A 14,865-nucleotide genomic window follows, 5' to 3' on the forward strand; every position below is an offset into this window, starting at 1 on the left:
GAAAGAATAAATCAATATTAAAATCGTGTAGTAATGCAATAAGAACATGAGTTTAGTTACACACTTTTATTGTAAGATAACTTGAAAAATTTTAAATGATAGTCTACTAAAAGCATGGAAATATATACAGTAGCTGTCCATAAAATGTTCTTTAAAAGACTAAAAATATTTTTTATAAAAAAGTTTTTAAATAATTCTCTTTTGATAAATTAAATATTATTCAAGCTGATTACTATTATTTTATTGTTCTATTTATTATCAATGTTTAGTAACTTACTTGGATGAATTTTCTCTTAGTAGTTGTCATTTTAACATGGTAGGCATAATGCTGTTGACATATTTATTAGAATCATTCTCATTAGCACAGGTATATGTATGGATTTGCTATTACATGGTTATTTAAAAGTGAGAACCCTGCCATATCATCTTATGATACTGATGATCTTAATCTGTAAGTTGAATGAAAACAAAATAGTCTTTTCACTTAATATTTGTATTTCATCTCTTTTAATGTGTTTGCATTTCGTCACAGTTTTTTTCATGCATTTTATAAATAAACAGAGTAAATTGATTGTATTGATTTTGTTAAATATCAATTTTGGTTCATTAGAGCATATTGCAGTTTCATTTTTTCATGATTTTAAATTTCATTCTACTTATCTATGCTGTGAAATAAATTAGCAAGTAAATGCAGTATATTAATTTTATTCGTTTACTTTAAAAATAATAATGTAGAAGCATTGGTTGCACCTTTAAAAATGATAAAAATAGAATATACTATATAAAATTAGGATATTTATTGAAAGAACAGTCATTTTGATAAACAATATGTTTTGTTATGCATGTTAATTTTAATAATGAATTATTGTTTTCATAAAAAGTAATATGAATTTTCTTTGTATGATGTAATACGAAGTCTGTTCAGAAAATAACAGAACTTTACTTGTTTAATCTTTATTTTAATTTTACAGATAATTGGTCCTTTTTTTTCTTTTTTACACCCGTAAGGCAACCAGCTCCCGATGTTTAGACATTACTCGGTTGTCTCAGGGTGCCGTGGCACCAGTCTCGGCCCTCCCTGTTTTCCGAGCTTCATAGGGACATGCCGACCTCCTCTTCCAGACAGCCCAGCTGATGTGCCCCTCTGTTGGAGGGCTGCTCCAGCAGAGGCAATTCCATGTTCAATTTTTCAGTCAAAATATCCAATTGAAATGCTAACTTCTTCTGCAAGTTCTCTGATAGTCAAACAGCAATTTGCAGGACCAGATTGTTGATTTTCTGAATCAGTTGAAATCGAAGGCCTTCCTGGTTAAGTGTCACCTTCATTTGACTGACATCCACTTTTAAATCATGAAAACCATTCTTAACTTTGTATACGACCCAGAGAATCATCTTTGTAAAAGTTGAAACGTTTCTTTGAAATTTTTCCTCAGTTTCATGCAAGATTTAACGTTGTATCGTTGCTCCTGAAAATTGCACGTTACCAAAATCACTACTAACACTTTAACACATTGCCCTCAAATAACAATAACATGAAAACTAAATGAGATATTAACAATCCAAAATCATGTGGTTATAGAGGAGGTATGCGGAACACAATGCTGCCAACCTCATGTCACTAAATATCTCCATTGGAGCGTAATTAAAAATGTTCGGTTTTTCTGAACAGACTTTGTATCCTGAACTGTTGTTTTCTTTGATGATATAACCATGTTTATGGTAATTTTTAACGACTGTTAATTATTATATTAAATTTTCTGCAAAGTAAACTAAACATTTAATAAATTTTTACACAGTTTATCAAAAAGTTTAAATATACAGTAGTTATTTAAAAGTTTTCTACTAAACAATTTTGGTAAAAAAAAATCATAGTTTTGGTATCAATTATTGGTTTTAAAAAAAAAAGAAACACATCACTTTTTTTTGTACACCATTAAAACCTTCTTAATTACTGTTCTTAAAAGGAAAAGTTGTTTGAATGGAAATTTTGGTAGGGTGGAGAGGTAAATGTTTAAGGATTGACATTATTTATACATACAACCAGTGAAAATCAACATTTTGAAGAGTTACCTGTTTAAAAATAAGTAAAAGGTAATAAATTAATCTGGTTATTGTTATTTAATATAAGATGATACACGAGGGTTATTTTTTCTCAAGGTCTGATCGATCGGGAAACAAAAACCCGCGCAAAAATCGGATGAACCTTTGCGCATATGTGTTGCACAGCGTCATTTTGTTTAGTTCTGAACACGCAGCTAGCACGTAAACATGTGACAATGGTGCAGGAACTTTAATGCAGGACGTGCAGATGTTCATGATGCAGCCAGTCAGGGAAGGAAGCGAGTGTCAACCAATGATCTCGTTGAGCGAGTGGATGAGGCAATTTGAGAAAATCGTCGGTTCACAATTTCTGTATTGAGTGATTTGTTTCCTGAAATTTCAAGATCAGCTCTCTACACCATTGTGAGTGAGACAATTCAGTACCGCAAAGTGTGTGCGAGATGGGTTTCCAAGATGCTGCCCGACCATCACAAAACAATGAGAATGGACGCTTCTCTAACGTTTCTCCAGTGCTACCACAATGAAGGAGAAGATTTTTTGAACAAAATTGTCACAGGAGACGAGACATGGGTCCATTTCGAAACTGAAGAAACAAAAGAACAATCCAAACAGTGGATGCATTCTCATTCTCCCAGTAAACCAAAGAAGTTCAAGCAAACCGTCTCCAACAGAAAGTGTATGGCTACTGTGTTCTGGGACCGGAATGGAGTTCTCTTGGTGGAATTCATGGAACGTGACACAACCATCACTGCAGCCTCATACTGCGTGACTCTTCAACGTCTACGAAGGGCAATTCAGAATAATCGAAGAGGAATGTTGTCATCAGGCATTGTCTTTCTCCATGACAATGCTCGGTCACATACTGCAGCTGAAACCCACCATACAGCCCAAACTTGGCTCCATCCGATTTTCACCTCTTTGTTCACATGAAACGCTGGCTAGGAGGCCAAGATTTTGGCACAGACATCGAGCTGCAGACCAGCGTAAAAACATGGCTGACCACACAGGCGGCTCCGTTCTGTGACGAGGGTATTGAAAAGTTCGTACCACGCTATGACAAATGTCTAAATCGGAGTGGCGACTATGTAGAGAAATAGCGTAACTATGTGAGTACTTGTTACAAATAAAAAATTTTTTATTTTCACTATGGTTTTAATTTTGTGACTGATCGATCGGACCTTGAAAAAAAAATAACCGTTGTATAATTTTCTGAAAAATGTTACGTTACTTATTTAATTTGTGTAATTCATTATAATAAGTATGATTGATGATTTACAAATTAAATCCTAGATGGTTTTATGTGTTTATCAATTTTTATCTTTAGATGATATTTTTAAAATTAATCTTTAATGAATTTTTCCAGAGTTATTCTGGTGTTGATATTAGAAATTTTACAACCTGTTGGTCTGATGGATTAGCTTTCAACGCTCTGTTACATAATTTCCGTCCAGATCTATTTGATTATGCAAACATTGTTCGACGACATCCCAATGCTCGTTTAGATAATGCATTCAGAATAGCTCAAGAACAATTTGGAATTGAAAGACTTCTTGATGCAGAAGGTAACTTATATCTTTTTATTAAAATTAATCTAAAGAATTTTAAATGAAATAATGTTATGTTGTTATACGTATGATTCCATCATATATCTTTAAAAAAAAAATAGAAAAACTTTTAAGGGGAAAATTCCAAAAGAATACCATATCATTGGCACTTGTTTTAATAAACTATATCTTGTAGATCATCTCTTCATGTAATATTTCAGAAGTCTCCAAATTTTAGCACCTTAAGCATATAGGTAATGGTAGTGCCTGATGGGGCACCTTAAGGTTAGACTTCTTTTTCTTTTGACTTCTCTAGGAGTTAATGCAGATTCAAGTATCACAACCAAAGAAGTAAAAACATCTGTATAATTGTTCAGACTTAAAAAATCCTGTTCTGGTGATAAAAAAACATTTGGTAGAGTGATAGAAGTGTATAATTAATTGTTGCTGGAAATTGTGATGAAAAGCAGAAGTTGTTAAATTTATTGAATTCATGTTTGGAACAAGTCATTTTACTTTTTGAATGACTCTTATACTTTAAAGTATTTTTATTCATATCATATTTCTCTACATGTATTTAAACATTTTTAGTGTTTCTGAATGAAATTATTTTTTTTAGGCTAACAATAGTTCAATCTAAATTTTCACAGAATGAATGCAGTTCAGTTAATTCTTATTACATTAATATCTGCTAATTTAATATATCATTGTTAATAATAGACTAGGAATAGGAATTGAATAAATTTTTACAATTATATTTATTATTTTTTAATAATATACTTTTAAAATTTCTACGTATAACATTATTTTTCAGTTAATATTTTTTTGTATTCTATTTTTTTGTATTGATTATAATAATATTCAACATTTGCTTTCAGATGTAACTGATTATAATAATATTCAATATTTGCTTTCAGATGTAAATACTTCAGTACCGGATAAGAAATCAATAATGATGTATGTTATGTGTTTATTTCAATCATTACCGCACTCTACTATTGAAGCATCAAATCTTGACTTTTCTTTGCAGTCAGATCCTGAATTAATGCCATCCCAAATAAGTGAGGTTAGATTATTTCAATTCATTTTATTTATGTTTGGCGAAATTTAGTCATAATATAAAATAAATTAATATTTGTGTGTGTGTGTGTGTTCACGCGTGCGTGCAAGAGTTGTTTTTTAAATCGCAATTTTTCTTACCTTTTGTAATTGCAAACAAAACCAATTTTTATAATAATATTATAAAATGTTTTTAATAATGTACTTCAAAATATTTGTAGGCATTTTTATGGTTATTTTCAGTGACTGGTAATTTTGTTTTTTCCGTAGCAGTAGCACCAGTTGATATTACTGTAAGAAGTGTGTGGGTTTTTTTTTAAATTAAGCAGATTTGATGAACACCTAAGTTCTCCTAACAAAAGAGTTAGAATTTGCCAACCATCTTGTAGATACAAGTCACAAATTCACTATCTTTGACACCAGCTTTGATATTCTACACATATACAAATAAAACATTTTGCACAGTTCTGTACAAAAAGACTGAGTTTTTGTTTCCAGTGTTATTTTAGCAGTCAGAAATATACTGATTTTCAATTCAGAATGCATTACATATGTTCGATTAACGAGTAAACCCTATACAGAAGCATCAAGATTCAACTCACACTGTCTTACTGCATAAGCACGTATGAAAATACAGCACATAACAGTAATATACTTAAATAAAGAGACACAATTTAAATTCAACGCACTTGCATATGTGTCTGTCTACCTTGTTAATAAAAATCATCACCAGTCATATCAGTTGATACTGCAGTGAGAGTAGCATCACTGATCACTAGAGAAAGTCACAAAAACATAAATAAGTTAAAAAAAAATATGTTTGTTTGTCAATACAAAAACACAGTTTTTTTGTTCTATTAAAATTTTGGTGATGTTGATGTGAAGTAGTTGAAAATTATGATTCTGTTTTTATTGTTTTATGAAGTTGAAATTTTAATTTTATTTATATTAATATTAATTTTATAATTAATATTATTAAGTTAATATTAATTTTTTCACAATATTTTTGAGTAGATGATTAGTTTCTTAGATTGCTTTTAGCTGTTAATCAAATTGTACTAATAGTTATGCCATGAAAAATCAACTCTGCTACAGTTTTCTTTTTAGTAAAAGAATTATTACAGCAAATTTAATATCTTCAAGTTCTTGGATAAAGTGAACATTATTCTTCTTTAATTGAAATTGAATTAAGTAATTTAAGATGTTGAACTACTCATTTCAGAATAATTAGACATCTTTCAAGTTTTATTACAAAAAATCTGCCTTCTTAGAGTGTAATCCCCATTAGTGTAATATAGCTTGTACTTTAGTGCTATGAATCTAAATCCTAATGCAAATGAAATGTTAGATATGTAATTGTATTGTGGGAACCAAATTAATACAGTTAGTTTCAAATAATGTAAAAATTGTGAAAATGAAAATTGGTTTATTTTTCCAGTAAAAATTTATTAATAATTTTCTCATAACATTACAGTTATGTAACAAAGTACAATAATTATGTGTGCAGTATTTGAATTTGAGAAAAATAATTTCAGTTATTCAATACTGATATAAAATAGATTGAGACTGGGATAGATTGATGAAGTTGGGTTGAACAGTATAAAAAATTGTCATTGAATAAAAGCTTTCTTTTTTGTACTGATACTAAAGTGAATTAAGATTTTATTGTGGTGTTGCTTTGAGTGTAATTTATGTCTATTTTTATCTGATATTTCATGTTAGGCTTTCATATTTTTGTCATTTTATTGTCAAAATGACAAATATGATGGTTTTCTTGATTTTTTTTTTTTTTTATGAATTGAATAATTTACTTTGTATTTTAAATATTACTTTTTAGTTGGAGGATGATAGTGAACAAGATGTTACTTCACGGCCTGTCAGTATCGCAACAAACGTTTCAGTTGAATTAGGAGGATATCAAGTTGCAATGGAAGAAGTATTAACGTGGTTATTAGAAGCTGAAGACAAACTTAGTTCCGAACATTCCTTACCACAAAATTCTTCTCTTGAAGATGTTAAAGATCAATTTCATTCCCATGAGGTTAGTTGATTCAGTAGTTAATTTTTATAATAGTATTAAAAAAGTGCTCTGTTGTCTTAAATGTCTAGCTACTTTGTTTTATTTTCTTGAATTCAAGAAAATTCAAGAAAAAGTAAGACAAATTTTGACTTACTTTTTTTACTGGAAACTTTTTCCCTTGAAAATGAGTTTATTGATATCTACTTGTTAAAATTTTTTAATGTTTATGAATGATTCAAACGAAAACATGCATTTATTTATCAATAGTCAAATATATGGCATTGCTAAAGTTCAGTTTCAGTTACATGTAGGATATATTTTCTTTTATGAAAAAGAAAAACAGATTGGTTCTGAATATCTTCTTATTTATTGGATAATTTAAGAGTCAGATTATGTCATTTATAAAATGGCCACAGTAGAAAACAGCTAATAAAAATAAGAGTACTGCATTTCGTTTATGTATTATTTAGCCTTGTTTTGTAGCCAAATGATTTTATGGTTAAGAAGATAAATGAACGGTACATAAATTTTTCTGGTAAAGTAACTTTGAATAACTTATTTTTTTGTTGGATCTAGGGTTTGGAAATTTGTTGATTAATTTTTATTTGTTTTTTCTTTTAGAGATTTCTAATGGAATTATCAGGACATCAAGAAGGTGTAGGAGCTGTACTGGAAGAAGGGGCTAGAATGCTGTCAGAAGGAGGACTCTCAAAAGAAGAAGAAGATGAAGTTAAAGTTCAGATGAAGTTACTTAATTCAAGATGGGAAGCTTTACGCATTAAAGCTATGGAAAAACAAGCTTGGTATGTTTTTCTTTACAATTTTTCTATATTACGTGGGAGGAAATAAAATGATTATTATTGTTCATGGGTGAAATGGTTTATATTGATGTTTTAAAAGAATTATTGTTTTACTCATCTTTAGTATTATTTTTAAATACAATCAAAATTTTACTTCTCTTTAAAACCATAGTCCCTTTGTTAGAAAACACTTTTGTTATTTTTATTTATTAAATAAAAGAGAAAAGTTTACAAATGGATGTTTTATTTAATTTTTGTACATTTGTTGTTTTTTGATTATTTTTTCTTTTAAGCATTCATAGCACTCTGATGAGTCTTCAACAGAGCCAGTTAGAGACATTGCGAGAATGGTTGACATCAACAGAAGATAGGATATCTCATATGAGTGAAACTGGTCCAAATTTAGATGCCCTGAAAATACAACTCACTGCTCATTCTGAACTTCAGCAGGATTTACAGAACCAACAGAAAATTGTTGATGCATTATCTAACTTGGTTGTTGTAGTTGATGAAACATCTAATGATAATGGTATGTTTAAAAATAGTAATTTTTTTTCTATAGTTACTTATTCATTGTTGTGTAATGTAATTATTTGATGAATCTGAATTTTATTTTCTGACTCTCCCCATGACTGATTGATGGATTTATTTATGTGTCTATTAATTTGTGTAATATTTGTCATTTCCCTTCTGTGCAATACAGGTAATAAAGGTAAAATTTACCATTACTTTGGTGCAATACTGGTTGTATAGGATTGGCATGATTGGAGCCTAACATGATAGAAATTTATGCAACACATAACAGTGCCAAGAAACACAAATAATTCTGTTAATGACCGACATGTAGCATCAGAAGAGGAGAAAACTTACAAGATGCAGGTGTCATTCAATGTACCACTGGAAACGCAATTACTGTTTTATGGGGTCTTGTAATGAATGAAAACTACATGCATTAAAAAACAATTAGTGCAGCAAATATGTTAATTTTTAATTTGAGACTGAAAAATGAAGTGGAACTTGTACATCCTATTGGAAGTCATCCCTGACATTTGTTATCCTATTTTGATAGTACATCTTACCTTACAATCCTTGTAATTCAGTAAACTGTTGTTTTGTTTGAATTTAGGCTCCACCCTATTAAGTGGGAGCAGCAACATATTTCTCTGACCTTAAAATTTTTCAAGTACCTTAACTTCCTTTCTAATCTTAACTCCATTATAATCTGTAACAAAAAGTAGTTCTGTGGATATATCTTGAAAACAAAACTTACTAATAGAAGAGGTGTGCTTCACTTTATAGAAACATCATTAATCGAAGAAGAAAACAAAGAGAAACATCATTAAGCATCAAAGAAGAAACATTATTATTATGTTTTTTGACATTAATGTTTTTATTTCATGTAAAAAAAAACTTGTTTTTTAGGATCTTGACAATTGATACAAGGTTTTTAAATTAAACCTCTGAAAAGGTTATGGAAGGTTTTTTTTATAATCTTTTTCTTGTTTTCCAGCTTATTCTCAGATGGAAGATCAACTAACAGCATTAGGTGAACGTTGGGCACATATATGTCAGTGGACAGAGGAACGTTGGAATCAATTAAAGGGATTAATTACATCTGCTAGTTCCATATCTGATCAAATTCTTTGGCTTCAATCATGGCTGGATTCAAAAGAAACAATTTTGAAAACTATGGAAGCTGAACCAGCTACAGAAATGGGAGCCATATTAGAAAGAATAAAACAATTACAGGTATTTGCTTTATTAAAAATTTGAAAATTTATCAATATTTTTTTTTTGATACAGCAAAACACTAGTTTTATATTGCTATGTTGCCGTAGTAATGAGATTACTAAGGTAATTGATGTATTTATATATTTAATTATGTATTATTACATAACTGGGGATTTATGTTCATTTTCATTTCATAAAATCGAATTCAGTGACATAGAATTTTTTTTACATTTCTTCTGTCTTGTTTATTGTGTATACAGTAAAGTTTATATAGGAGTTTTGATAATTTCACCTATCTAATATGGTATCCACTTCGAAAATTTATAAAAAATATGAAGGGATTTATTACAATTACTGGAATATTACATCATTTAACAATTCACAGTGATTTCTCTACTTTTTTCTACAGTCAAATTACTTCATATTAGTTCATTTTTCCATCTGTTCTGCACATTTTGAATGTGTATAAAAAAAGCATTCTTGAATAATTTTCTTTACATTTTATTAATTCATTGTAATTTATTTTAGATAATAAGGCAACAAATGGATGCTCAACACAAGAGATTAGTACATCTCCATGATGCTGTACATGATCTTGGCCAAAAAATGGTACCCAAAAGTGGAGGAGGTCGTGATCTTGAAAAAATAGAAACCTTACAGGACCGTTGGGATGCGCTTTCTCTTATTATGGATATGCAGGCTGAAAGGGTAAGTAATCACATTAAAACTACAGAGAAATATGTTTACTATCTTAATCACTGAAGTAAAATAAAGAATTCTCCCAAAGTAAACATATATTTCACCAGTTTCTGGGAGAGTATTTCATTTTACTTCAATGACTGCAATATTAAATACATATCTCTGAAGTTTTAATTTTTTTAATTTTTGAAGAAATGAGATCTGTGAAAATATGTAATGGAGCTATACTTTTTTAAAGTATGTAATAGAACTAACAAAAAATAAATGAAAATAGCTCATTTTTAATAGAATGGTTTTAATATATTTATTTTTCAATGCTTTTACTAATAGTTTTTACTGTCTCAAATGACAAAGGAAAAAATCAATGTATTAGAATTTTTTGGTTTAAATTTTATTTACATTCTTAAATACAGAGGTTGTTCTATTCATTTATTATTCAGATTTGCTTAGTATGCATTTTGAAAATACTAATTACTACTGCTTAATTACTAATGTATGAGGTCTGTCAGAAAATAACCAAACTTTATTTTTTATAATCTTTATTATTAATTTTACAGATTATTGGTCCTTGTTACCTTCAAAGTACTCCCCTCCCCTAATCACACATTTCCCAGTGATGTTTCCATTTCATGAAGCAGTCCTGGATAGCTTCATTTGAAATGTCCTTTAAGGTCTGTGACAAATTTTCTTTATGCCATTAATAGTCTCAAAATGGCATCCTTTCATCGCCGATTTTAATTTTCTAAATAAAAAAAAATTGCAAGGAGCCAGGTCTGGTGAGTAGGTAGGCTGAGGAAGGATATTCATCTGATTTTTGACTCAAAATGACAAACTGACAAAACTGAGTGTGCGGGCGTATTGTCATGGTGAAGGAACCATGAGTTGTCTTGCCACAACTCTGGTCTCTTTTTGTGGATTTTTTCATGTAACCATTGTAAAACGCCTTGATAGTACGCACGGTTCACTGTTTCACTTTGAGACAAGAATTCAGAATGTACAATTCCATTAAAATCTAAATACAGAGACCATCAGTTTGACATTAGATCGATACTAACATGCTTTCTAGGGTGTGGTGATCCTTTGTCAATCCATTATGATTGAACTTTTGTCTCGATGTCGTAGCCATAAACACACCTTTCGTCTCCCATTATGTTCCTTTGCATGATTGTTCCATCATCATTGGCTTCTTCAAGAAGCAGCCAACTAACATCCACTCAATGTTCTTTCTGCCGTTTGGTCGGCAATTTGCACGCACCAGATTGTTGATTTTTTGAAACAAGCTTCTCTATAAGCTGTTTCAAAAGTTGAAACATTTCTGAGAAATTTTTTCCCAGTTTCTTGCAAAATTTTATGTTGTATCATTGCTCCTGAAAATCGCACATTACAAAAATTGCTATTAACGCTTAAACATGTTGCGCTCAAATAACAATAACATGAAAACTAAACTAGATATCAACAATCCAAGAATATGCGATTACAGAGAAGGTTATGTGGTACATAATGCTGCTAACCACATCCCACTAAATATCTCCATTGATGCGCAATTAAAAATTATTAAAAATTTTTTCTGAATAGATCTTGTACATTCAGTGGTATGAATTGTGGATTTTGATTCAAACCTGAGATCTTGAACAACTGGAGAACTGTTTGATTGAGAATTATTAGCTACTCACTATTTTTAACTACTAATAACAATGTTGGCAGTTTGTTATTTGAGTACTTTATCATTTGTACACAAGCAGTAAGTTTGTTGAGGTTGATAAAAAAGTTTTAGAAAAAAATTTCCATTGAACGGTATGTAGTGTAATTGTTTTATTATTTTTTCAGATAAAAAATTCTGGCTTTGAAATAAGTTTAACACCTTGTATTGGAGATAGTTCTAACAATGTTACTGGTGTTCCTGCTTGGGAAATTAATTCAGCAAGTCAAGAGGTAATCATAAATAAATAAATAAATATTTATCCAGATTAGTACATTATTATAAAAATGATATAAATCAGATGTTATGGAAATAGTAATCGATATTATTTAAAAATGTGTTTCCACTTTACTTATATTTGTATTTTTTGCATTTAAATCTGTTATTTATGAATATTATATATTCTTTTATTTTAGGGTCATGGTAAAAGAAGACGTGTTGAAAAACAGGTTGAATTGGATGCAGGTTTAAGTGATTTAGAATCATGGTTAGAACATAATGAAAAGCTTATTCAGGAAACAAATGATCCACAAGATGTTGTCGTTTTACTGGAAGAAGCAAGAACTGACTGGAATGAACATAAACCCCATTTAGAATCAGTTTTAACATTGGGAAAACATTGTATTCAAGAGATAATTACTGGTCAGTATCTGATTAGTAAAATTTATAGTTTTATTTAAATTATTATTATTTACTTAATACTTGTAAGACAGATATCCCTCTGTAGTTAATAACATCTCGCTTATAATCTTTCTTGTAGAGTGAATGTATTAGAGCCACTTTCCAGTCTTCTGGGATCTTTTCTGTTTTCTCTTTATACTTGAAAAATTTGATAGAAATCTTTAGAGTTGTTTAGCATTTCCACAAGATGAGATTTTTTGAAAGCTCTCTGTTCTTTTATACCTTGCTGTTTCTTTTCTTTGTTATTTGTACTGTTCATGATATTTTTTCCAGAAGATTTCCATTTTTTGAATGTTTCTGCTAATGTAGCTTCATATTTTTCATTCCACCAATCTTTCTTTTTGATCTTTGCTAAACTAAAAGTTTTTAAGCAGTAATATTTATTTCTGTAGAATTTTTATTTCTTCTTGTAACTTTTCTATTGCATGGTTAGTCACAGTAATCCTATCTACATTATATCATGCTAAGTTTTTGTAATTTTAGAAGGTAAATATATAATTTTAATTTTAGAAAAGCAATGATCAGAATTGAACTCTATTTATTATTTTAACATTCATAATCTCTTTAATATTTCTGTTGGAAATAGCTGCATGATCCAGCTGAAGTTCTTCTAAGTTAGGATTTGAAGTTCAATTTTAGCTTTCCATGGATGTGTTCTAAAGAATTTTGATATTATATTAAGCTGAAAAGATTTATAGAGATTAATAAACCTTGTAGCACTTTTGTTGGTTTTATTATGTCCTGGATATTCACCAAACTATATTTCTAAAATTTCTTTCTTTGCCTATTTGTGCAATGAAATCACTCGAGTGTTTTAATATTTAACTTCAGAAATTGAAACATTTCTTCTAAAAATCCAGAATTCTTCTACTTTTGATGGATTTTTTCTGTTTTCTTCATTTATGGGAGTGTGATGATTGATAAGGGTGTAATTTTTGTTTTTACATTTAATTGTAAGAAGAGAGCCTTTTAGAATTGAATTTGAATTCTAGTAAATTATCTAGTATTAATTTTCCACCAATGCATTACATGAAACAATGGTGGATTCCTTGAGTTACCACCTGGGGTAGTGGTTTTTTTTTAATGCGCTTTCTATTTTGCAACTGAAATTGAAAGTTGTGAGAGGTAGGATTACAAGTTAAGATCAGATAGTTCAAAATTCTCCATGTTCGGTTTGGTTAGAAACTAGCTATAACCTATCCAGCAGCACCATGTGGAGGCAATCTGTCATCATTTGCCTTTATCAGAATCTATGAATAGGGTCTGTGCTAAATAATTTTCCAGAATTGGAGATATCACTTAATTTTAATAAATATTCTTTTTTTACAGACGGTGGCTCTCCTGTTTTAGAAGAAAAAAAATTAAGTACTATAGAGAAAAGGTTTATTGAAATGGGTGAACAATTAGATAAAGAGTTATATTATGCTAAAAGGGCAGTTGAAGTAAAACATCTCAATAAGGAATTAACCAGTTTAGATTTGTTATATTCTGGATTTAATAAATGGTTTACCAGCAGCCAGAATCATTCTCATGAACAATGTCGTGTAAGATATTTTATTTATTTTTTTGAATGTTAATATTAATTAGAAAGAAAAATTTTGAATTAGCTTTTTAATAAAAGATGTATTTGTATATGGTTTCGATATAACAGCATATGTTTTCATTTCATGTCAGTTAATAGTGTTAGTAACACTTAATGCAGATATGTAACTGCTGTAAATGACAAATGTGTAAGTATAAAGTTTGTAGCTTATTATATGTTTGTAAGTTTATTATATGACAGTTTTTTCATCAATTTTGTTATAAATTGTATTATGAGAAAAAGTTTATCAAATGCTATAATTGAACTTCTTGGGTAAGAATCAAAGGACTTCTGATCATGCAAAAAGATTAATGCCCTTATTATTTGATTAGTTGAAATTGATAGCAATTTCAACTTTCTTGAAATTGCTATCTGAATGACTTGACAATCTTTACAAACTGTTATTAAGAGTCGATAATTTACAATGAGCAAAAAGTAAATGAATTTCAAATACATCATGAGCACTGTATAAAAAAACTCCCTTCTTATTTTCTGAATGTATGATATTTAGTTATACATGATACATTCTGTCCTTTTTGAGGCTCAGGTCATTTTTGAGATGACATTTTATAATCTGCAATTATATATACACTATATATATATATATGCTTATATGCTATAGAGGAAGAGGGTTTTTGTTTGCTCAGGATAAATAAAAAAAATTACTCCATGGAATTTTTACCCACATTTCTTGGCATAACTGAGAAGATTTTTAGTTATATTTCATCTCGAAAAAAGAAAATATATATATTGTTGTAATGGAGATTTGCTAGTTGAAGTACAAAATTTAATGACTTGAATTAATGAACTGTGAACTATGAGTCTCTATCACTGTGTGAGCTGGGTTTGAACGGAATGATTCAAATGAATAATATTATTCATAAATAATAATATATTATATAATAATAATATTATTCAAAAATAATAGAATTAAATTTACATTAAATAAAATATTAAGTAAATTAAAAAAGATTTCTGTTTAACAATAA

The 14,865-nt window shown here is 29.4% G+C and overlaps 1 protein-coding gene across 3 annotated transcripts in view; it reads left to right on the forward strand.

Moving 5' to 3' along the window:
• Window positions 1-14,865, forward strand: part of Dys (Dystrophin) — a 1,915,508-nt gene that overhangs the window by 215,926 nt on the left and 1,684,717 nt on the right. For all 3 annotated transcript variants that reach the window (XM_075370745.1, XM_075370746.1, XM_075370747.1), the window contains exons 7-16: window positions 3,425-3,623; window positions 4,523-4,671; window positions 6,502-6,705; window positions 7,306-7,487; window positions 7,778-8,013; window positions 8,995-9,233; window positions 9,744-9,923; window positions 11,742-11,846; window positions 12,030-12,255; window positions 13,624-13,838. In XM_075370745.1, the coding sequence (XP_075226860.1) occupies window positions 3,425-3,623; window positions 4,523-4,671; window positions 6,502-6,705; window positions 7,306-7,487; window positions 7,778-8,013; window positions 8,995-9,233; window positions 9,744-9,923; window positions 11,742-11,846; window positions 12,030-12,255; window positions 13,624-13,838 (1,935 nt within the window). The remainder of the gene's footprint in view (window positions 1-3,424; window positions 3,624-4,522; window positions 4,672-6,501; window positions 6,706-7,305; window positions 7,488-7,777; window positions 8,014-8,994; window positions 9,234-9,743; window positions 9,924-11,741; window positions 11,847-12,029; window positions 12,256-13,623; window positions 13,839-14,865) is intronic.

This window comes from Lycorma delicatula, chromosome 7, assembly GCF_047948215.1.
Source record: "Lycorma delicatula isolate Av1 chromosome 7, ASM4794821v1, whole genome shotgun sequence".
Taxonomy (NCBI): domain Eukaryota; kingdom Metazoa; phylum Arthropoda; class Insecta; order Hemiptera; family Fulgoridae; genus Lycorma; species Lycorma delicatula.